Here is a 23668-nt window from a genome sequence, read left to right on the forward strand (position 1 = left end):
ATCAGTGAAGAGCACTTTTTGCCATTCCTGTCTGGTCCAGCGAAGGTGGGTTTGTGCCCATAGGCGGCGTTGGTGCTGGTGATGTCTGGTAAGGACCTGCCTTACAACAGGCCTACAAGCCCTCAGTCCAGCCTCTCTCAGCCTATTGCGGACAGTCTGAGCACTGATGGAGGGATTGTGTGTTCCTGGTGTGACTCGGGCAGTTGTTGTGGCCATCCTGTACCTGTCACGCAGGTGTGATATTCGGATATACCGATCCTGTGCAGGTGTTGTTACACGTGGTCTTCCACTGCGAGGATGATCAGCTGTCCTTCCTGTCTCCCTGTAGCGCTGTCGTAGGCGTCTCACAGTGCGGACATGGCAATTTATTGCCCTGGCCACATCAGCAGTCCTCATGCTTCCCTGCAGCATGCCTAATGCACGTTCACGCAGATGAGCAGGGACCCTGGGCATCTTTCTTTGGGTGTTTTTCACAGTCGGTAGACAAGTCTCTTTAGTGTCCAGCGTTTTTAGAACTGTGACCTTAAGTGCCTACTCTCTGTAAGCTGTTAAGGTCTTAATGACCATTCCACAGGTGCATGTTAATTAATTGATTATGGTAAATTGAACATGCATGGAAAACATTGTTTAAACCCTTTACAATGAAGATCTGTAAAGTTGTTTGGATTTTTATAACATTATTGTTGAAATACACAGTCCTGAAAAAGGGACGTTTCTTTTTTTGCTGAGTTTATAACCGTGTGTTCGTTGTTATTGTTCTCCGACTGCTTGGTCCGTGAGTTTGGGTTGTACAGTGACATGAGTTACACAGCTGATCCTCGTACCAAGGACACCAAGCAAAAGCATTTCTTCTGATTATCGATGAAATAATCTGTAGAATACTTGATTACTAAAATAATCGATAGCTGCAGCCCTGATACACATGCTTGTTGATGTTGACCGTGAGAAATTCTAATGCTGTAGGTACAGCATTATTCTAATGCTGTACCTACTACAGTAATGACCTTTACAAGAGTACTCATCAGTAGCAACATTACAGATTTAACAGAAACAAAGCAATAAAACACCTCCTGTTATACTGATATGCTATTTGTATAGATTTAACAAAGCATGACACAGATGGTAAACTGAGGTTTCACCAAGAATGATGTGAGCAAGTTAGCACAAAAACCCCCCAGAAAAATGAATTAGATGCAGGAGAGACACTCAAAGACTAAACTGAGAAAAACTTCCAAATCTGAATAGTGATAGACTGATTAATCGGCCAGCTGATTTATTGGGCCGATATCTGCCATTTTGAGAAAATTGGCATCGGCTGATACCTGCACTCATGAGGCTGATATAGAAAAGATGTCTGCATTCACATCTGCGGGATGCTGTGGAATCATGTTAGCTCTCCCCCTTGTTAGTATCGGGACAGTGATAACCCTAAATATCCTTAGTCACCATCATCTTTTCTAAATGTTCACAAGTTTCTCTCATCCTAAATGACGGCACATCTAATGTGAAACCATTTCTGGCTAGCTTCAAATGTATACTGTTATACTGTGTTGAATAACGCAGTTGAATGACGTCACTTCTGACAAAATGTACCCCACTCTCCCTTAAACCCCAGTCTACAGCATACCCCAATTTTCTATTTCATTAATTAATAAAAACTCAATCTTAAACAACACATTACTGGCTAAGATAACCATGTATTAGAGGTACTCTGAATGGAATAATGGAATTACGCAGGACTTTTCTTTGTTTTGATATCAGCATTATATATCAGCCATCGGCCGATCTGCTCTCTCGGCATCTGCAAATAAAAAACCCATATCGGTCGACCATTAATCCTGAAATTGAAATGCTTTAGAAAAGAGGAAAGACCAAAAATGCCAGGTAACTCCAATCTGCCTTTTATTACTGAACCAACACTGTGTGTGTCTCTGTGGTACAACAGCTTTGATGGAAGAGTCGCTGCCCAAGTTGATTGTGTTTAATCCACGTATTGGTGTGAGTGTATTATGTGACGTTGGACGTCTTAATCTGTCAGTGTTCAGTCTGCCTCACCCAAATAGGAAATCAAGCAGAACCAACTGTACTGTCTGCAAACTGATGAGACCAAGATTAATCTCTACCAAAGTGATGGAAAGGCCAAAGTGTGGAGAAAGAAAGGAACTGCTTATGATCCGAAGCATACAAGCTCATCTGTGAAGCATGGTGGAGGTAATGTCATGGCTTGGGCGTGCATGGCTGCTTCTGGAACAGGCTCATTAATATTTATTGATGATGTAACTGATGATGGTAGCAGCAGAATGAATTCAGAAGCGGACAGAAACATTTTGTCTGCCAATTTACGGAGAAATACATTGAAACTAATCGGGAGGAAGTTTATCATGCAGCAGGACAATGACCCAAAGCACACTGCCAACAAAACACAGGACTTCATGAGGGGAAAAAAGTGGAAGGTTTGAGACTGGCCAAGTCAATCACCTGACCTTAACCCAATAGAGCATGCATTTCACCTCCTTAAGAGGAGACTGAAGGAAAAAACACCCCAAAACAAACAAGAACTGAAAGAAGCTGCGGTAAAAGCCTGGATTAGCATCACAAATGAAGAATGCAACCGTTTGGTGATGTCGATGGGTGGCAGGCTTGAGGCAGTTATTGCAAGCAAGGATAATGCCACCAAATATTAAATGTTATTTACTTTAAGATTATTTGTTCCATTACTTTTGCTTACCTAAGAATGCTGTGGTCTAATATAACCGGTGATATGTTCTAAGTTGTTTAACACATCTAGGTGTGAATACCAGGAAATAAAAGCTGAAATTCTGAACTCTTGTCTCATACTAATCTTTTGATCTTAAACCCAAATGTCTTCAGTGAACAACAAAAACAAAGGAATTTACATCACCGTTCCAATACTTTTTGAGGGGACTGTATCTTGCTTCACAGTTGTCACCAAGTTGGACGAAATATCCCATATTTTATATGCGACAGTCAAATAGAGACTGTTTAAAGACTGACCTTAAACCTGAAAGAAATTGAATTACAACACCACCTGCTTTCCATGTAATAGTGCTTTTGTTATTTCACATACAATAGTTTTTTTTTGTGTTTCAGGATTTTAATGCAGTCTTATGGATTAGTTGTGATCAGCTGCCAAATATTCTAATTAGAACATGCCTCAAAAGCAATGAAGATATACCTTTAGGGCATTAAGTGGTTTTCCCAAGCACTTTCCCGATTTATCACTTGTCAGCATTAATGTCTGCCACTTGCATATCCTTACACCTAGATGTTACTGAGCTAGGTGGTATTGTGCACTCTAGGAAAAAAATGGAAGCACAGAGATGAAACTGCTGCCAGTTTCAAAAAGTTAGACAAAAGCTCCTTATTTATTCTTTCAAGTGGCATACATATTGCATATGCAATATATATATGCGCCTGTATTATCTACTTCCTGGGGTAAAAAAAAGGTTCAAGTCTGTTGTAAGTGAGAATCTTTTACTTATCTGTGCACAACAGATGCTTGTTAGAAGTGCTAGATTCCACTCAAGCTGTTGCATCAAAAGTTAACACACACATGCAGCAGCACCATTTAAAGTGTTGTGCTATTTTCTAATTGTTATGAACTTCCACTGCACAGCAGACTGAATGCTATAAAATGTGATGTGCTCACAGGGGCATCATTTGGACCGATACAGCAAGAAAAAAACATGGACACAGATTAGGCGGACATCCTACAGACCGAAAAGAAGGGACAGGGGACTGAAGGGAGGGCTGGACACTGGCCAAACTGCGACCACAGTAAGGTTACGTAATAGCTGGGTTGATTCCTATGACCGAGCCATCTATGACTGGGTGGCATTCATGAGTTTTGGGGAGAAAGCAGGCAGAGGATTGGTGAGAGAGAGACATGGGGAAGAAAAATATCACTTTCGGCTTAAAGAGATCATTATTCCTCTCTGAGCCATGATTAAACTCTGCGAAAGAAAGCATCTCAGATTCTCTGAGAAATGGTTTCGTTTATAAAACGGAGAAACGATGAAGAGCTCTTTACCATTGGCTGCGGTGAGGAAACACTTGTTGCTGCCACGGGCTTTGTTGGTTAGGTCCTCGGTGATGTCCATATGTGCGTGCACCTCGTCTCTTATCTCCTCAAGCGCTGAATACAGGTCGGCTTCCCAGTAGTTCTTATCCAAACAATCTATGAGCTCTGCTAACTGGACCTGGGAAGAACAGAGTTAATGAGAGAGAGTTCAGTAAGTGCAATGCAAGATTAGCTCAATGTTATGACAGCCTCACGGCCAAAAGACAGGGGAATCTTTGGCAAGATTGTGACACTTACCTATAGTTTGTAGGAAGAGTAACAAGATTATTTTAAAAACTAAATAATTTAGTTTTATTGTGTAAAGAGCATACAACCCCAGTAGGATATATTTACCTTGGTGCTGTAGTACCAGATGGCTTTGTCCTCATGCTCACCATCCTCCTCACTGTAGGGGAGACATGAGACAGGAGGAAAATTAGGAGACCAAGAGGTGTAGGACAAACAGGAAAAAGAAGATAATCGTTTCAGCAGATAAATCTTTTATTGTTACTTTTTATATCAAATTTACATATGAATATGAAAAAGCTATACATTATTCAGAGGCAATAGTGCATTTGACATGCTAGCAATTCTTTTTTGAAGCATTCCAGGCCTACACTGCACGTTTACTACCAGACAGAAACTTGCTGCTAGTATTTTTCTCCACTTTTGCCGCCATGCACACTCTCTCATTCTCTTGGAATCACATACAGGACACACAGGGAAGTGCCAAGCGTTGAGTGTCATCATGCTCGCGCAGTATGTGAGTTAAAATCATTACTTGCGCATTGATATTAATGATCGTGTCACATTAAAGTAGGGTGGTCATTTATTCTGCAGCGTTGGTGTGCCGAATACAAGGGGGAACACTGGTGTCTCTGTTATGTGAGCGCCACAGCCTTTTGCTCTTCGTTATCACTTAACATTTAAATAATCGATTTTTGGACATTTGTTAAACGAGTCAGAATCATCTAAGGATCGATTGTTTGTCCTACCCCTACATTTTACATTGTATTTTTTGGCTTTGAAAAGACGTTGCTCAAAAGACGTCAATCTGGAAACTATGTCAAAATCGGTTGCCATTAAAGACCACGAACTAACCATAACACAGATATCAAGGATACAAAAAAGCTTCAGAAGGTAGCTGTCGTCCACAGACCTGAACCAGCCAAGGTACCAGCGCAGAAACAAACTCCGGTTCAAAAACGGCTGCAATGATGACGACAGACTCAAATCCATTACGACAACAAGTAACTCAGATTAAATGGTTTACTCATACTTGCACTGTTTGATGTCAGTGTTTTTATATTGTTTTTACTTGAATGCTTCAGTTGTAAGTAAATACGTAAAGACCTGTTTGCGTTAATGTTATTAGTAAGCAACAAATAATATCCTATTAACAAGAGCGAACTAATACAATATTAGACTTCTGCACATTTTTGAAGGATGCCAAATATAGTCTAATTACTTTAATTGACAAAATCCCAGAAAATGTCCATAGATATTTTTTGTCAATATCACACCCCTAATCTTACCTCTGACTCATAATTCTGAGTTTTTATTGCAATTTGCTTGAAATAATTCATCATTAAAAATAGTAATAAAAAAGGTTTTCCATGAAAAGGGGTACAGAGAGTGAACTGTACTGATTTGAAGGAAGCCTTAGCTTCTGCTAGGACAATAAAAAATATTGATTAGGACTCTTGAGTTTATGTAGCAGCAGCTACAGAGTGGAATATTTGACAGCTTTTTGCTCAGGGACTGTGAAGCCTGAGGCCATGTAACAGAAGTGTCTATTCAGCATCTTTCACTTGAGGCACATACACACACCTCTTACTTCGGCGCACATCATTCATTGCACGTACATCCAGTCACACAAACTTTCCTCTGTGCACACTACTTGTATGCACAAACACACACAGCCTCTGAAGGGAGAGTAAAGATCAGTAACGCAGCACCTGCTGGGGACCAATTTGAAGAGCAAGAGTAGCAGAAAAAGAAGAGTGTAACGGAAGCAGCGATGACAAACCTCGGGCCACTAACCATCTTAAATCATATGTGGGTTAGGTGAACTTTATAGTTAATGTAGCAGGTCTTCTGCTACTGCTGACCCAGCACACACACCCCATCTGTGACTGCTCAATACCAAGATAAGTTGCTAACGTATGGGCCCAATTCTGCTGATGGTCCTGTTACATCACATGCTACAGACGGATGTCGTTATTTTTGGTTTATTGAACAGTTGGTCCAATCACCATGCAGACCTGTACCCATATGCAAGAAGTGTGCTTGATTTTGCACCTAAGCCCTCATTACCTTTTTGTCACTGGGAATAAAATGGCATAGCAATGACAAAATGTATCATGCTTTACACATTCCTGCAGCTACATCATGGTTCGATACACGGCATGTGGAAGTTGTTTACTGTAACTCAGGCTAACAGTGTATAATTTCTTCTGCAAATCCATTCTCATTAAACAAATCTGTGGTATGCATGATGTTTGACTTCCCTAAGTACTGGCCTAAGCTTTTAAAACTGGCACAGGTAGATTGAAATCAGTTTGAATGGGTCAACACAGGTCATTTGGCCTGGTTTCATGACCCCTCTGCTGACCTGGGTTGACCTCTGGTTGGAAACAGCCTGGTTTTGAACACCAGACGACTCTTTGTGGATGGAAATCTCATTGAATGTCATTTACAGTTAGGGCTGGGCGATATGGCCAAAAATGTTATCATGATAAAGACTTTTCATATCATTCAATATCAATAATTATCACAATATATGTCAAATCATTATTTCTTTCAAGTTTAAAGGCTGACTTTTGCTCCTGAGTGAAAGTTGAAGAAACCAGTTGGTTGATTATGTGGTTAAACTTTTCTTCATACAACAAATCAAATTCAGGCCCTTTTCCTCAACAAAATAAATATTGATAAAAAAATTAAGTGCTAATTTGTTTGTGATTCAAATGAATTAAACATTTCTTAACGGTATATTGAACATTTATTATATTGTTATGAAGGAAAATTATATTGCGATAATTATCATTGTTTTATACAGCCATATTTACAGTTAAGAAAAACTAAGAAGCAATAATGTGTATGAATAATGTGGCAGACATCAACTGATGTATTATTATATTGTATAATACAAATGACAGGATTACTTGCCATATCTCTCTTCCTTATGGTGTTGCTTATAATTGTACATGCAGATGGTTTGTGACATTCATGAACACTTATAAGTTAGCTATGACACCAAATTATGTGACAATTATGTGACTCTGCTTTAGAGCGGATTAGTAATTAGTAGAAAAGAAGTGTGTTTTCTACTAATTACTGTCACAGCTGCACAGCAACATAAAATACAGGAAATTTGGGCAACTGTGTGAGACGTGTACTGTACTGTACACTGTACTTTGGCAAGCACCATTGAATTTCAATCTTAGCGTCCATAATAGTTAAATAAAGACCAAAAAAAATGTTTCAGTCAGTACTAACTTTCACTAATATTTGAATATTTTTTAAACTTTGAATAACAACTGCATCTGAAAAAAAAGTCATACTTTCAATGTGAAAGACTGTAATAAGATGTAAACACTCAAACTGAAACCTCTACTGTTGACTCCTGTCTACTGTGCTTTCAGACCAAATGCGAATTTTTGCCTCGCGGCGCTTTCTGCGCAAGTGTTCACACACAACACGAGAAGGCGATTTTAACGCGATAACGTGAATAAACTTGCCATTACTACAGCTGTATGAAACCAAAGTAAACATTTTGTTGTGATTAAATAGAAATAAACGGATCAAACTGATGCCGAAATTACTACAATATGATGCAAATTTGTTAAACATATGAATCCATGCTTTGTCAGGTCTGTCAGCAAGACAGCAGGACAACAACTTCTAAAATGTTTGGATCGATCAGGCCTATGCTATGCTAACTTGGTCACAGTAAAGTACAACGATCGCTGGAATAAAGTTACATACACATTTTTTCTGAACTCACCAGGTAGTTCAACCTCATTGCTTTCTTTTCTCCCAGCAATGTCCAGTTTTGTCCGGTTTTTATATAAATATGAAGTAGTGCCAAACGACGCTAACAACACTGGAACCGGATGTGCACGGAATCTAGCTGCTGAGAAGCTCGAGTGAAGATAAATCAATGTTGTATTCCTAAAAACTAAAGTAAAAAGCTAATTTAATAAAAGCAGTTTACTCCGAGCTCCTCCCTCGAGCAAACGGCATAGTTGCGAGCAAAGTCCAGTCCGACCACAGGTGTTTGACTGTCCGAAGCTGGAGCGCTGCTCCCTGCTCCTCTAGCCCAAGTTTAGCAGCTCTCAGCCGGCCTGCAGATTTTCAATCGCCCGCTCTGCCTGGCCCTCTCCACAAAAAGCTCTGAAGCTGTCGGTGACGTACGTACAATCTCACCGTTGATAGGCTATCACAACACAGCGTCATGCGAATTCCTTCGTGCCGCCTTCGCCCCCTTTGCGTCGCTTCACGCCGCCCGACAGGAAATCGCGGCTCTACGCGTCTTTGCATAGACTTTGTATGTAAACTCACCACCCCGAACGCTCACTTCGCTTTTTGTCTGAAAGCACCATTAAACGTGGCCCATAAATGAAACATTGTGAACTTACACAACAATGCGGCGATCAAGGAACCAGTATTTGCGGTGGTGTCGGTCATAGCCGACTGGCAGTTGTCGAATAAATGGTCTGCTCCTCTGCGCTTCTGGGATGCAGTCGGCCACACCGGGTACCTTGTGTGCCACACACACCTCACACTGCCACTCGTCCTCCGGCACTTCCTGCAGTGGAGGCTTCACACACTCCAGATGGTAAACGGCTGAACATGTCTCACAGCACAGCAGGTCACCAAGGCGGTGACACACCCTGCAGTGGTCATCGTAGGCAACCACCCCTTCCGACATTAGCTCCTCCCGTGCAATGTTGGTCGCCAGGAACTGGTCCACCAAAAACTGGAGAACTTTGATTTTGCTCTCCAACGGTTCATATGGGTAATCCTCACTCTCCTGGAGAGGCAGAATATGTCGGTACTCCGGGTCACTCTCACAGTACGCCCGCACCACCTCCGGCCAGGTCATACCATCCACAAAATACAGGGTAGAGTTAACGGAGTCCTTCACATCAGTGGGACCAAATGTGGTGTTGGAAGTGTCCTCCTCTCTAAGAATAGCTTTGAGCAGGGCGATGTGGGTCTCTGCCAGCAGTGTGCACTGCTCCTGACTGGCAACCGCTGCACAGAAATCCTCAAAGCGGAATGGGGATAGCCGCAGCACCGAGCCAAAGTTGCGGAGGACTTCGTAGACGGCAGACACATTGAGGAGCTGTGAGGTAGGAACCAGGAGGTCCTCAGAAGACTTGGGAAGTTCCAGGGGAGGAATGTCCTTTGCTTCAAGGATGGGAGACCGCGGTCGCATTGCCCGACTCCTTTTACGGCCTGCAAGAAATCAAAAGGAAAAGAGACAGGAGTGAGAAGAAAACCACAAAAAATGAAGAGCAAATGTGCATCTCTCTCTGATTTTGCACTAGCACAGTGACAGCAGTAATGCGGGCACTGGGGGAATACCCCTGGGCAGATTCTGGAAAATTACTTACATACTACTAGCAGAACGTCTAATTCTGGCGGGCCACAAGCTAGTGCAAATGTGAATGGGGTTATTACAAATACAGTGTGTCACTGAACAAGTCAAATTATAAAAAGGTAGGCAAGTACATTCTTGTCCCAAGACAATAAACTAAATGCTCCCACTGTATTTATAAGCCTGCCCATTTTCCACTGTATAATACATGCAAATGATGCAACACTGTTCCTGCATTGTTTCTGTCTGGATTGTGTGTATTTTTTAAAATTATTTTTGATGCAAATACTGCATATATTAGGTCAGATACAGGACAAAACAAAACATAAAAAAAGACGAAACTATTCCTGGATTGCATGCACATCACACCCCTACCCTAATGATGGCCCATGATTATACATATAAAAACATATCTGTACATAATCCCACCTATACATATACCCATAAGCATACCTACACATATGTGCACCCATATACATACACACAAACCTCCATACAAGTATATATGCCTAAAGTGCACTACCCCTGCATGTCTATGTCTATGTCTATATATATATATATATATATATATATATCCATCCAACAAGTCCTCATATGTCTGCACATACATTGCACTTACATCTTAACCCTAACATATGGACGTACGGCATGTATACACGTATTCAGCTTTAGTGTTCATGTATATATTGCAACAAAATTGTGTTTTTTAAGGCACCGATCTCGACTTGGGTTGATTTAAGTAATAGCCTGCTTCCAAATTTAACCCAATAGTGGTGTTAATGTCATGTAAATATGAGTATTAATCTGGAGCCAAGTTACATGAGAGGTGTACACGTACATTATGCAGAGGCTGACACGTACATTATGCATTTCTGAACACAGTAATGTGGAATACGACTGCATTTGAGCTTGAGCTGAATGGGTCAGTGCAGGTGATTTGACCGGGCCTCATCATGGCCCTGCTCCTGACCAGGAGTCTGATACCGCTCAGCTTCATTATGAAATGGTGAAGAAATGTTTCTACAATCACTCTAGGATTAGTATACTGTTACTATTCACTAATTATAAAATGACCCTTATATACCCTTATTGTAGATTTGTATGCGCTTATTCTCATGTGCTCTTCTCAGTTATATGTTAGGTCTGGTAACATTCTGCAGTTTGGCCTTGATGTGTAAACAGAGAAACAGGGACTTTACAAATGGTGACAGCCAGGGATTAACCTGTGACAGCAGTTTGGTACAATTTGATCAAACGGAGGTTGGCCGCTACAGGTTCATTACTCTGTATCAAACATAGGGGTATGTGTGAGGGTGTCCAGTATGTTTGAATATCATAATATCTAGTCTGTAGTCTTATGACAGACCGCTCACACAGGGCAGGTGGTCTGGCAGTTGGAAGTTGAGAGGTATGCAAGTAATCCCTGAACCACATAAATTACATGTAAGCCTGACCAGAGTGTAGTGAAGTGTTATATAGCGAACAAATCAAGAAATACAATGTACATTCAAAAGTTGTTTTTTTTCCTCGTTTTAAAGAAAAATGCACCCCAAGGAGAAAAGCCAAAGTCTGATGTCACATAGATAGCAAAAGACTGGGCATTTCTATTAAAGATATACTGAAATGTCAAAGAAACACCCAAGTTTGGATCCATCCCCTTAAATTGATTTTTTTCCTGATCCTATCTAGAATTACTTTCAATTGCTGGCAAGCTGCTTCCAGTGCGTTACTTTACATAACAGATGTGACAATTGATTTTGCAGACACAGGTTCATTAACATGTCAGTCCATAAGTGGGAGCGTGGTGGATCTGATGTGCTCACCTGATAAACATAAGAGTGGTTACTATGGTAACGGTGCACCACATAATATCGTAATGAGTTTTTGCAACAAGTGAAAAAAAGAGCGCATCTCTTCAAAACAAAGGCCTGTCAAACTCATTTGGCAGCATCACGTAACTAAAATATGTCTTCTGATATGGAGCTGGACAAGGCACATAGGTTGTACGTTGAAAGAAATTTAAATTACATATTTGACAATTTATCATTTCAAGTAACGTTACTGCAGCTTTACAAAAAGTAGGACTATGAACGGTTAATCCGAGGCCAATGGGAGACAATGTTTACAAACTACGTGTTTTGATGGAGCGTGGTTTAAATAGTAGAATCTACTGTGCTTTTAACATAAGTAGAAAAGCTGAATGAATGGAAAGAATTGAAAGTGGCGAGTACAGTCCACACATTACGTTTCTCTGAGAGTACGTCGAAAACACGTTAAATACAGCGCGCACGAAAAAGTCCGGCAAAAAAAGCACGGACGAATTCTTCATTATAAATTGACAACAAAAATGTGCTGATCCGACAAAAGTCAAAACACGGGAGCCGGTTGAAGCGTGGAGCAGGTCTGCAAGCCAGCGGCAAGCAGTGCACACGGTAAACAAAGGCCTGTTTCTGAGTGCAAGCTCCATTTTGAACAATGCGGCTTGGTTTCTGTACTGAGCTAAAAATAAAATATACACTTTAAGTAATGCAATCCTGCTTTGATAAAGTGCGTGCAATTAACGAACGTACCTGGGGTGCTACCGAGCGTGCTGTGGCTCCTTAAACTACTCTCGGTACAGTAGCTGGCATCATCATCATCTGGTAGTTCCTCCAGATAGTCAGATTCGTTCCCCAAGGCCTCCTCTTCTTCAAGATCCGACGAAGGGTTGTCGTTCAGGAGTTCATCTTCGTCTGACCTGTAGCTTAAATTATCATCCTCCTCGTCGCTGTTATCGTCGTAGACCACCTTGGTTTGAGGCCGCCTCACTCCGCCTCTGCTGCCGCGGCTGCCTCTCGACCCCCTGCCTCTCCCTCTGCCTCCTCTGCCCCGCGATGCCGCGGCCGCCACCGTGGTGGAGGCTCCAACTTTCCTGCGGCCCCGGGACGAATGAAAGTTCTCTCGGCCGGAGATATCTGTGTCCACCTCCGCAGAGCCAGTGCCGCAAACGCCGCCACTTTCTCCCCGTCCCCGACCCCGTCCTCTTCCTCTCCCCCGTCCCCGCATCCCTCTACTCCTGCCGCCCCGAGAGCCGCGGACTGGCCCAGGCGAACCTTCCCGCATCACGGCTGCTTGTTTGGGCGGCCTTCCTCTTCTCCCCCTCATTGTAGGAGAGAGTCTCTGCTGTTCCGCTTCAATCTCGGTGCTGGAGTGAGCCGCGCACACCGGGGAAAAGCGGGGGAGAACAAAACCAACAGGTTTGTTGACGGTTCCCGATAAGTCCCCACCAAGCCCCGGTCTCAATTTCAGGGCGGAAAGCTCAAACTGAATGGCCGGTATCCCGCTCTGGGTCGCCTGCAGACGCCATTTTTCTTCTCAGCTCTCCCTCCGTTGAAAACACAGCAGGCCCCAGAGTCGCGTCAAGCTAACCGCGGATACCAGGGGCTGTAACCGGAAGAGACGGGCTTTTCCTTCAAGGTAAAAGCGAAATGAAAACAAACAAAAAAAGAAAATTAAATACCAAGTACGACATGCGATCACATTAATTATTTGTTTTCATTGTGAATGTTTATATAATATAAATAGCTTTAGAATGTTTTGTTTTAAGTAGTTTACTGTAACTCTAACCGGAAGTGCAGTCTTTAGGCGTCTAACTTGACACTAACAGGCCTGAGTAAATGCGAGATCACGTGACTCTATTCTACAATAGACGCAATTGCCGTACTACTTCATAAAATTAGTTATCCATGCAAACGCTTTCCGTTAATAGTACTTTATTAGCGTTGGCCGGTCAAGTTGGATGGTTTTAATCACAGGTGGGTCGCGTGTATTCACCGAGACGCAGTCGTTCATTTTCGACCCTGTCGCCATCGTCGTCACAGCAAAGCCAGGCGAGAAGATAACCAATAACGTCCGACATTGAGCTCTATTATCACTACATAAACCCAAATAAGTCATGAAAGTTAACAGCTAACATTTTTACATGTTAAAAACAGTTTATTATTATTTATTAAACAAATGCATTGTATGTAACTTAGTTTTGATTTTTATACGTTATATTGTTTTTATGTTTTAGCTGAATTTACAGTCAGTTCCGATAGTTCAGTTAACGTAGGTAGATGCCATGCTGATCTATTAGCTAATCTATTGAAACGATAGATTAGCCCGCATTAACATTTAATCAAAGAGCAGCAAATAAACGTACAGTCGTGGTCTGGTGGTCCGCGACACACTCCTTTAGCTTGTGTCACACTATGGGTTTGACGTGTTCACTCGGATAAATTCAGATTAATTAAGATTAATGTATGCTTATCTTTAATTTATCTTACTGACATTACCAGAAATTAGTCAATGTTATGGCAGTCTATCGCTATGTATATAAAGGCATTAATATACCTTTCATATAACTGTTGTCGTGGCCGAGTGGTTAAGGCGATGGACTAGAAATCCATTGGGATCTTCCCGCGCAGGTTCGAATCCTGCCGACAACGTGTTTTCACTTTATTTTCTCGATATTACACATTCATTATGGAGGGAAGCATACCACCCACCAATTATCTGTCAATGCCATAGCTAGCGTGCTAAATCAACTCAATGCTTTAGCTAAATACGCCATCGTATCTTGTAGCTCACCGCCTTAGCTAAATGCTCGTAGCATTGTTTTCATACTAACTTGCAAAGTAAGTGCTGTAACAATTGCTTTACTAAAGATGTTTTATTACATCTCTGTTCCCCCCGTAACACTCCTACTCAAAATGTTTTACAGTAAGTCAATGTAATACGGGTGTTTTTTTTTTCAGTTGCCGATTCAGGCCACAGCTGTTTTCCTGTAGCTACAGCAAGTGAAGAGTCAAACCACTGCTGTTCTAAATGTTAAGTGCACTGCACCGGCTCAGACGTGTTTTGTAAAAGGACCTAAAAACAAAGTATTGTGATATGAATATAAATTCCTGTAACCTTTTGTTATCATGCCATACCCTGCAGGAATCATGACAAACACGCATTCACCATTAATACAGGTATTTAACACTGCGATTTAATAAAAAAAAGTCACACATGGATTTGCAATTTTCTCACTGTTATATATTTGTATTCAACATAAAAAGGCTTTCCTGTGGAGAAGCCAGTACAAAGTCACAGCGGACAGATTTACAAATATTCAGTTGTGTTAGGACACATACCCAAAAACACAGCCATTCGCTCTCACAGTTAAGTGTTCCAAGAGTCCCATTATGAACAAATGTTACAAACTCCTGCCATAATGTTGGCTTTTGCATGCATTTTACAAACCCATTATTAACCACTTTGGCATATGAGTAGACTTAATTTATCATGCAAAACATATTATCTGAATGGCTCAACCGCTTTAAGAAGTTTAAAACCTGGTTCAAAGGCATATGTAAACTTATTCAATGCCTAAATTACATCAAGACTTATTTTCATATACAGTAAAACCTGTGCATCTTCAGTGGCTAGAATCTGTGCCAAAAAGCACTTAATATCATACCATCTGGGACAAGTATACAACCTTGAAACCACTACAGGTGAAAAGTTGGAAGGAGACAATATGCTCAATGATTTATTAAAAGTATACATACTGTACACATTCTAAAACAGCTCAATGACTTCAATGGAGTATGCTCCGACTTCCTTCTTCATCTTCATCTTACTGAGCTCTTGGAGGCTGCCCTCAATCTTTCCAAGCTCAGAAACCAGTCTCACCTGAGGACACAAGAAGTCATGTTGGTTTAATTTTTAGCCCCAGAAATCCAATCAAATGTAACAATAAAAAAATAAAAATTATATATATATAAAAAATTGTACACAGTTATAGAGCAGACAAACAGGAAAGACCTAGGGTTACCTGAGACTTAACAAAGCTGTGGAGATTCATCAGTAAGCTTTTGGCCTCTGGAGTCATCACTAGCACTGTGAAATGGGCATCCAACACCAAGCACACCCAATCCATGATCTACAAATCAAATGCAAAGTTGTCATTTAATTATTTTCAAACTGGAAAGCCTGAATTGTTGCATAATACAGCTATTTTGACACTTCAAGTGTCCTGGTGTGACAGACTCTAGCTGCACTGATGTGTGGCCACCCTAAATTTCTAGATGATACAGACCTGAGTCAGACTTGGTGATCTCAATCCATGCATCTGTGGGAAAGCATCCTGGGAATATTTTAGGTAAAGGAACTGCAGATACTGGAGGAAAAGCTGATTGGAGGAGAAAGAAAATTTAGTGTTATGAAAATGTTCAGTGGGTAAGGTATTAACTCTTGGAACATGAATGAGTGCCGCCCGTTTTATTTTAACGACTAACTATCTGTTACTTACAACAACATGTTGGGAGGAGAGATCTTTTAGGTGTGGGAGGAGGTACGTGTCACTGTACGGCGTCTGCAGGACCTCATTTCTATGTAGCTTCAGTTAAGATCTTATGCTTTCATATGTGTTGGTATTTTTTAATTCAAATCATTACACACCAAACAGTTTGCAATTATGCTGTTCAACTACAGTATAACTTAAAGCTCGTTACTGAGACAGAATATGTGGGTCGACTGATGACATAAAGTAAGAAAAAAGTGACAGACAACTTCGGTTGAATGTAAGTAGCTGCATCATCAATGAACAACAAAATATGACAGAATGGTGAGAATATGGTGCATGATTGACTGTTTACTGGGAGGATACAGCAGAACAGCCTTGCGTAGTCCCACTGGACAGTTCTGTTCTGGTGGAGACGATGTCTTCTCCTTATCCTCTGCTCTGGTCTTAATGACGGTACCGTCTGAGTGGCCCTCATCAATGGAGGTGGGGCTGAAACCATTCTGCAAGCCAACCTGGCCACGCTCCCCAGCGATTAGAGTTTCCATGAAGGAGACACTGTCAGGCACCAGGCTCACTGCCTCTGCATCGATGTCTGGCATACTGCAAAAAGAAGGTACAACACCACACTAATAATCAGGTTATTGCACAGCTAAATAACTTTGGTTTGTAGGATAATTTATCAAACAAGTTCCATCACAAGAAAAAAGTAAACTGTTTAAAAAGACACAGACTTAACAAAAAAGTTAGGGTGCCCCCTAGTGGTAAAATCAAAAGTGGCAGAGACATCATGTCAAATGTCTACATTATGGCATTCACCATCTGTTTTACCTGATAAAGGCCTTAAGGCAGGCACAGGTGACCATTTCTGGGATGTCAGGGAAGAACTGCAAGCAGAGCTGACACAGAAAGTAATCCTTCCTCTCCAGGGCCAGGAGCACAAGGTCAGGACACACACTGTTGAAGGACATGATATTTAATGGTCACATTAAACAAATACATCACTGGTTGAAATGCAATTTGGATCATACAATTCATGTTTTCTGTATGATTCAAAAGCAAGTTTTGGCATTTATATTTATCTAAAAGTACAGAATTATATTTTGCAGACTTTACACCGGTTGGTAAATATTTTTATTTTTTAGTTAATTCCCTATTTAAAATAACACCACCCAGATTCCAATGCCATGCCTTACTGACCTGTGGCACAGGGATTGAGTGTGCACTAGCTGTGCCAGGGCGCTAGGGGTGTAGAAGGATGCATCAGCCAGGCTCCGGGACACAAGGGTTGATGCTAACTGCCCCACTAAGGGATGCAGGTCCTGAATGTCTGACCTGGAGAGGAGCCCGTCCACCTCTTTCTGGACCTCTTCTACTGGCGCCGTCTGCATGTGGAAATTTACATATTTTATAATTATGAAATTATTGTCAACGCTGATTTCAGAATTTTGCCAGAGAACCATGAAATTAAATGTTTTACCTTGATGAGCTCCAGAAGTTGGTCAAATGTTAAACTTGGTGCTGACTGGGACTTACGGTTTGGTCTCTGCATGGAAAGAGAGAAGAATCAAAACCATAGCATTAATTCAGGTGGCACTACATTCACACACACACACACACACACACACACACACACACACACACACACTCACTCTCTCTCAACTTTAAATACTGTACAGAAGCAGTACATTTGCTGATTTGCAATATTTGTGTCACATTCCAACAGCAACTTGTGTTTTTATGGTTGTAGTGTGGGTGAATGCTTATTCTTCTAATTTCATAAATTTGGATGAATTGTGTAATTAAACAGACTTATACACACAGACTGCAGAACCCTGTACTATTATGAATTTCCTCTTGTCACATAATTTTGTACATTTTATAAACAATGCACCGTCATTTCAGACAGTAGCCATCAAGCATCTTTCTCTAAAACAACATACCGTCTTCCTGGTCTCCACTGTTCTAGAGGGCTGAGCTTTTTCTCCATGCAGAATGTTATTCCAAGAAGATACAGAAGCTGGAGCTTTGGACTCTGTAGCAGTGAGAAAACACACTGTATTGAGTGAAAATGCAATGAGTGTTGTCATTGTCAGTGTTGTAGCTTCATTAAGAACTACCTGCTACATGACTGAATATTATTTAGTATGTTATTGCAGTATTATTTATTTAGGTTGAATCAGTACTTGCCATTTGATTTTTGCAGATGCACAGTAACAGTACAACACATTTGTTTTAGCTCACCTTCAGTCTTGGCCTGCCTTAGTTTTCCCAGGGCAGAGGCCAGGGAAGATTTGGGGCACTCATATGGAATAACAGAGAGGGTTTTCCCATGTGGGATAAATAACTTGTTTGAAAAAACCCATAGCTAAAATCAGAGAAAAAAAGACAATGAATACAAACAGTATTCAACAGCATAAGTTAACATATTTTAACAGTGATTGTGAACTGCCATAAAGTTGTGAGGAGGGACTGTGAGCCCCATCACAGTGGAGAGCAGACACAATGCTCTACCAAAGTCATACAGTCCTCCATCAGCACCCAGCAGCTGGAAGGACAGGGAACCTTGGACCGCAGTTAAAATAACAATGAGGGACGTCTGAGTGGGTGGTTCATGCAGACTTCTAACCTGTTTTAGCTCTAGTGCCCTGCTGCTAGCATGGCTAAAAATGATTATTATACTGTTTCATCCACTGAACATATAACAGAACCATTAGAAAAAAGCATGGTCATGGTTTTGCATTTGATAAAAGCATTCCTACCTGTCCGTAGATTTTACCCGCCATCTCTTTTCCTGCCTGAAGTGTCTGGAAATTGGTATTCCAGATGCAGAGGAAGTCTGAAAAATCGAATCCAGAGCCAGTCAAGAACCACACACACTCACATCAGACAGTGGAGTCACATAGCTTCAAGTCATCAACAAGGCCCACATGTCCAAATTACTGCAATCGAAGGCTAGAATAATGTTAGCCTTGTATTCATTTAAGTTCTAATTATTTGAACCTATAAATAAATATTAGTCTCAACACACAACACGGAATCTAGAAACAAAACTCAGTTCAGTCAGTTAAATACAGAAAAGCACTACAGTACAACCTTGTCTGAAGTGACCCCTGCCTGCCCCATTCTCACTATTGTGCGAGTATATTTTGCCAGACAGAGTTGTGTTTTTGAGTATTATTTCTTAAATATAATGTGTGCAAAATGCTAATAAAATATTATTTTATAATGGACTAATGACAACAGAAAAGACAGGCAGGTAAGCTTTTTGTCACTAGGACATAGCTTTCAGTCAGCCATGCCAGAGCTGTGTCCTGTATCTCAGATTTCCTTCATTAAGCCATGCTTAAAATGGTACTTTTAGTGGAGTGAAAACCAGCCAAGGCTAATACATGTGAAAACCTCAAACAGATATGTCTGAGTAGAGCACTTGCGCTCTTTATTTGAGACGGTGTAATAATGCTGCACGTACCTTTACCAGCTCCGGCAGAGGGGTGTGGAACCCCGACGACAGCTACATGGGCTTCATCCAGGACCAGGGCGGATGCTGCCTCCAGCAGGCCCTCGCCGACAGGAAGACCCAGCAGCAGGCTACGGGGCAGTGGAAGAGCCTGGGCCCCCTCGTCAGCCCCCAGGCCCCGTACAGAGACAACACTCTGGTACACATGACCGTTAGGGTCTGGATGGCAGGAAAGAGATGAGGCACAAAAAGGGAAAAGATTAGAGGGAACTAATAACAACTTAGATTGCATGTGACATCCTGTGTTTGGGCAACACGGTTATAACCTAAAATGAAGTGTAGAGTGCATCATGTAATCAAAAGAGATTATACCCTACTCAAATTAATCGATGGGCATTGGATGCCCATCTAAGTGGACGCTGAATGACATGTTATGGGGCTCTTGGTCAAGGTAACAGGCTTTGGTTGTTTATTTTAAACGACTAACCCGTTAAACATGACAAAGCACCACAGCTACAAAGTTCCTTTCTTAGTTCAGCAGTACTACAGAGAGAAAGTGGTTAGATGTATGATGTGATGATGCACATAACACACTTGAACAGGATCATTCACATCTCTCTGTAATAATGCTGAAACTTGGACGATGTCCATGGCTGAGCTCGATTAGTCGCGCTGGCACTGTGCAGGTCAGGTTTTGGAATGCAGCCTTTAACACGTGTCCTCCTTTACTGCAAACCTCCTACACACAAGGCTGCCACTGGCTAGCATTTTCAGCAATTAAATGTGTTTTCATTTTTGTTACAATTCACATGCCACCCACTGTGTTGAGCCCCTTGTCATTTCCATGTCCACCAAACAGGCCTGCGCTGTCAAACCGTGACAAACAAAAAAGTTTCACAGGAAACTCAGGCTTACAGAGATAAAGAAGGCGTATGTGTTTATCCCTGTAGGAGGCAGAGAAGCTGAGCGGGGAAAGACCAGGCTCCTCTCTCTCCAGTCGGTACTTCTGTAGGGTGTTAGGATTCAGTCTCTGCAGGCAGAGGAAATGATCTCCTTTCTGTGGGAAGACATCGACAGCCATTCAAAGCAAACAGGCCTTTAGAAATACCAATAATAAAGAGTCGCTGTCACCACAGGTCCATGCACAAAACAAGGACAGACAAAATTAGTTATTGATAAATGGGTCAATAAATACAGGCCATTGACATGCTTTTCCGTGCAGGCACATAAGCATGCTCTCAAATGACTTGTCTTTACAGCTTAGATTTGTGATACAAGTGTTGAATACTTAAAATTTAATTCACTGTTGTCAGCTTTTGTGTCTTTCATCAAAAGCCAAACAATTAAAATGATGTTACCTGTTCCGTTGTGAAGATGACAAACTGTTGAGACTCTGCAACTATGTTGGTGCTCCACCTAAAGACAAAAAGAAGAATCATCAACACGCTACAACAGGTCAGACTGCAGCACAGGACTGGACGTCAGGTTATTTCAATATTTGAAATGTCACCGTCTATATTGAAATGTTTTGCCTGAACAACAAAATTGGGAGTCAACTGCAAAAAATTACCATCTCTTGGAGCAGATTCTAAAACTCGCTCTCAGTTTGGATTATAACACAAAGGATTTACTGGAACTGTAAAGTACAGTGATACTGACCTAATGGCCTCTTCTTGAGCCAGGACTTCCTCTATGGGCTGCTGGGGAGCAGAGAGGATAGAATCCAGGAGTCTCACAGCTCCTCTCTGGAACAAGACCACAGGCTCCCCTCCTGGTACACAGTGGACCTTCCAGACATCTGATGACACCTGGCGACAAGATATACAGAGGACTGAGAAAGGTTGAAACCTATCTTGACCATGAAAGGTCATTACAACGGCAATCAGTCTCTCTTCCATCTTTACAGTTGCTCAATAAACAGCAAAGTGTTATATAGTAAACAAGGTTATTCTTCCCGTGGGTGTTGCTGGCTTAAGCCTAGTTCACACTACATGATTTTTAGCCCAATATGCCGCTCAGCAACTGTCAGGCTGTGATCGGGGGTATATCAGTGTTCGATCGGTGGTTGCCAGTCGTTATGTGTGAACTACACAACGACACATCAAAACGTCTCCCCGAAACATTTCTGACACATCGCCAACATCTGCCAGATATCTAGCATGCCAAATATCTGGAAGAGTCGACCGACTCGACATCCACATCCAGCCAATGAGAGCAGGCAGCTGGCAGAGCAGGCAGCTACTTTTTCACTGCAAAACACTTTTTACTCACCTCCAGCTCTCTCTGTAGCTCAGACAATCCCTGCTACCTGCGTGTGCTAATTCATTCTTTCACCCATATTTTTTGTATAATAACAAACAGCTGTTTCATGTGTAGGTTTGCCAAGTCAAAGTTGTGTAGTCTGCACAAGGCATTGCATGATAGGCCACTGCAGTGTGGCGTCTATCACCAAAAGTTAATTCTGTTTCAGCTTTCCGCCATATGCTGGCCCCACGGCCCCAACATAAAAGCACTACCCACATTCAAATCAGGAGGACAACGCCTGATTTGGTGTGAATACAGCCTTACAGGCTCTGGTCTATACTGTATGTTAAGTAATCACAGACTAACTGTACCACATTAAAGATTTCAGCGATGGAAAGGGAGAAAACTAATGTCTTTGTAGTTTCACTAACCTAGGTTAGGCATAATGGACATGTTCAAAGGGACAGAGTGCTTCACGGTATGAATAAACATCTTCCAGCATGCCACCATGCCTTTGAGGAGACTGCCCAAAAGTGTTTATACCCCTGTGACAAAAGGCTTTACATCTTGCCTTCTAGTGTGGCCCATTTGGAACAGACGTTTAAAACCCTTTAGACGTGATCAGACAACACATGGTCCAAACTAGTTTAAGCATACCCTGGACTTAAATGCCGATAGAGAAGAGAGCTGCATTGCCATGTTCACACTTACAGTTGCTTTGAAGACCTTATCCAAGAGTATGTCTTCTTCCTTCCAAATTCTGATCACCTTAAAAACACAACCAAAAACAGACATTATTTTGTGTCAGTGTCTGGCAGGTATTTCTAAAAGGACAGATCTACAGAGAAATCTAGAAACTAAATGAATGCAGTAAATAACAGAATAAATTAATAATAAGTGAGGTCCAACCTTTAAATGAGGTCAAATTGTTTAGTGAATATATAACAATATGGAAAAGGCCAATCGAACGTTGTCTTATGTACACCTATTTGACAGGTGGGTGAGAGAATGAAGACATGCAAAACAAAGTGGTGAACTCACACAAACATTTCAGTCATTTCTGTTTTAAAGAACTTTGTGCTGAGAGTGCATGCATGTTTACTACCTTCTTTAACTGTATGAAACACAAAATAACTATAGTATAGTTTGTATGCTTTGGGTAAGAACTGATAGGTTAATTTTAAGCTAATTTCAATCTGACAGCAAGTCAACGGGGCTCCGTACAGATGACGCTGCATCCAAAGCAGGCACCAGAATCCTTATCATGAAGACTTGCGCTGTGTACACCTTGCCACGAATGGAATGACTGAAAGCCTACCTTGCTGTCTGAGACGGCCACATACTCCTTGGTCTGTGAATTGTAGACTGCTGAACAGGTTAGGGTCTGTCCTTGTTTCACCGTCCAGCTGCTCAGCGGCTTCTGGTCTGAAACCTGTCAGAGAAACAAAACACAAGAAGGCTTAATACCACTTCCCCAAAGAAGACTCCACCAGCCACAACACAAAACGTTTTCCTCTGCTTGATCAAGCCATAGTGTAACTTTCATCATGTTGGATGAAAGATCACGACACAAGCAAGCGAGGCCGATTCTGAGAGTTGACATTTACTGAGAAGGAGCAGTTCGGTGGGTTATGTAGTTGTATATGGAGCTGTACAGAAGCTATGCCTTACAATTCAAAGCCATCATTCGTTAGCAAGATGTGTGCGTGTGTTGCGGTGGATGAAGCGGCCGTTGGCTAACATTTGCTTGTTTTTGTACGTTAGCCTGGCATGATGTTTACTCCAACGTCTGCGAGCTTTACTTACGGTTTTAACTGAAAAGGAGGCAAGTTACTATTATAACTAGCTCAGGTTTCAGTCTTGTCCTCTAGGTTTCCATCACTGTTGCTATGAACAGCCGAGGATGTCCACACGAGTTACAGCTAACTGTTACAGGTCGCATAACGTTATATCAGCTAGCCCAGGTTA

General features: G+C 41.6%; 2 protein-coding genes and 1 non-coding gene across 4 annotated transcripts in view; 1 reads left to right on the plus strand and 2 right to left on the minus strand.

Moving 5' to 3' along the window:
* The window catches only part of LOC123970434 (nucleosome-remodeling factor subunit BPTF-like), a 53425-nt gene extending 40283 nt beyond the window's left edge, over window positions 1–13142 (minus strand). Inside the window, exons 1-4 of one of the 2 annotated variants that reach the window (XM_046048479.1) lie at window positions 12257–13142; window positions 8722–9544; window positions 4436–4487; window positions 4052–4220 (exon numbers count right to left, since the gene is read on the minus strand). In XM_046048479.1, the coding sequence (XP_045904435.1) occupies window positions 4052–4220; window positions 4436–4487; window positions 8722–9544; window positions 12257–12830 (1618 nt within the window). In that variant the 5' untranslated portion in view covers window positions 12831–13142. The remainder of the gene's footprint in view (window positions 1–4051; window positions 4221–4435; window positions 4488–8721; window positions 9545–12256) is intronic. The other variant, XM_046048480.1, reaches the window with a different exon arrangement.
* A 931-nt stretch (window positions 13143–14073) lies between these two features.
* Window positions 14074–14155, plus strand: trnas-aga. The gene has a single exon. It is a non-coding gene; the product is annotated as a tRNA-Ser (tRNA).
* A 512-nt stretch (window positions 14156–14667) lies between these two features.
* nol11 (nucleolar protein 11) overlaps window positions 14668–23668 on the minus strand; it is a 10140-nt gene continuing 1139 nt past the window's right edge. Inside the window, exons 3-18 of the mRNA XM_046048481.1 lie at window positions 22412–22468; window positions 21116–21264; window positions 20815–20872; window positions 20372–20513; window positions 19469–19675; window positions 18759–18835; window positions 18241–18364; window positions 17940–18031; window positions 17477–17542; window positions 17197–17381; window positions 16828–16953; window positions 16363–16599; window positions 16006–16084; window positions 15793–15885; window positions 15529–15636; window positions 14668–15386 (exon numbers count right to left, since the gene is read on the minus strand). Coding sequence (XP_045904437.1) covers window positions 15273–15386; window positions 15529–15636; window positions 15793–15885; window positions 16006–16084; window positions 16363–16599; window positions 16828–16953; window positions 17197–17381; window positions 17477–17542; window positions 17940–18031; window positions 18241–18364; window positions 18759–18835; window positions 19469–19675; window positions 20372–20513; window positions 20815–20872; window positions 21116–21264; window positions 22412–22468 — 1914 coding nt within the window. The 3' untranslated portion in view covers window positions 14668–15272. The remainder of the gene's footprint in view (window positions 15387–15528; window positions 15637–15792; window positions 15886–16005; window positions 16085–16362; window positions 16600–16827; window positions 16954–17196; window positions 17382–17476; window positions 17543–17939; window positions 18032–18240; window positions 18365–18758; window positions 18836–19468; window positions 19676–20371; window positions 20514–20814; window positions 20873–21115; window positions 21265–22411; window positions 22469–23668) is intronic.

The sequence above is a fragment of the Micropterus dolomieu genome, linkage group LG04 (assembly GCF_021292245.1).
Source record: "Micropterus dolomieu isolate WLL.071019.BEF.003 ecotype Adirondacks linkage group LG04, ASM2129224v1, whole genome shotgun sequence".
Classification (NCBI taxonomy): domain Eukaryota; kingdom Metazoa; phylum Chordata; class Actinopteri; order Centrarchiformes; family Centrarchidae; genus Micropterus; species Micropterus dolomieu.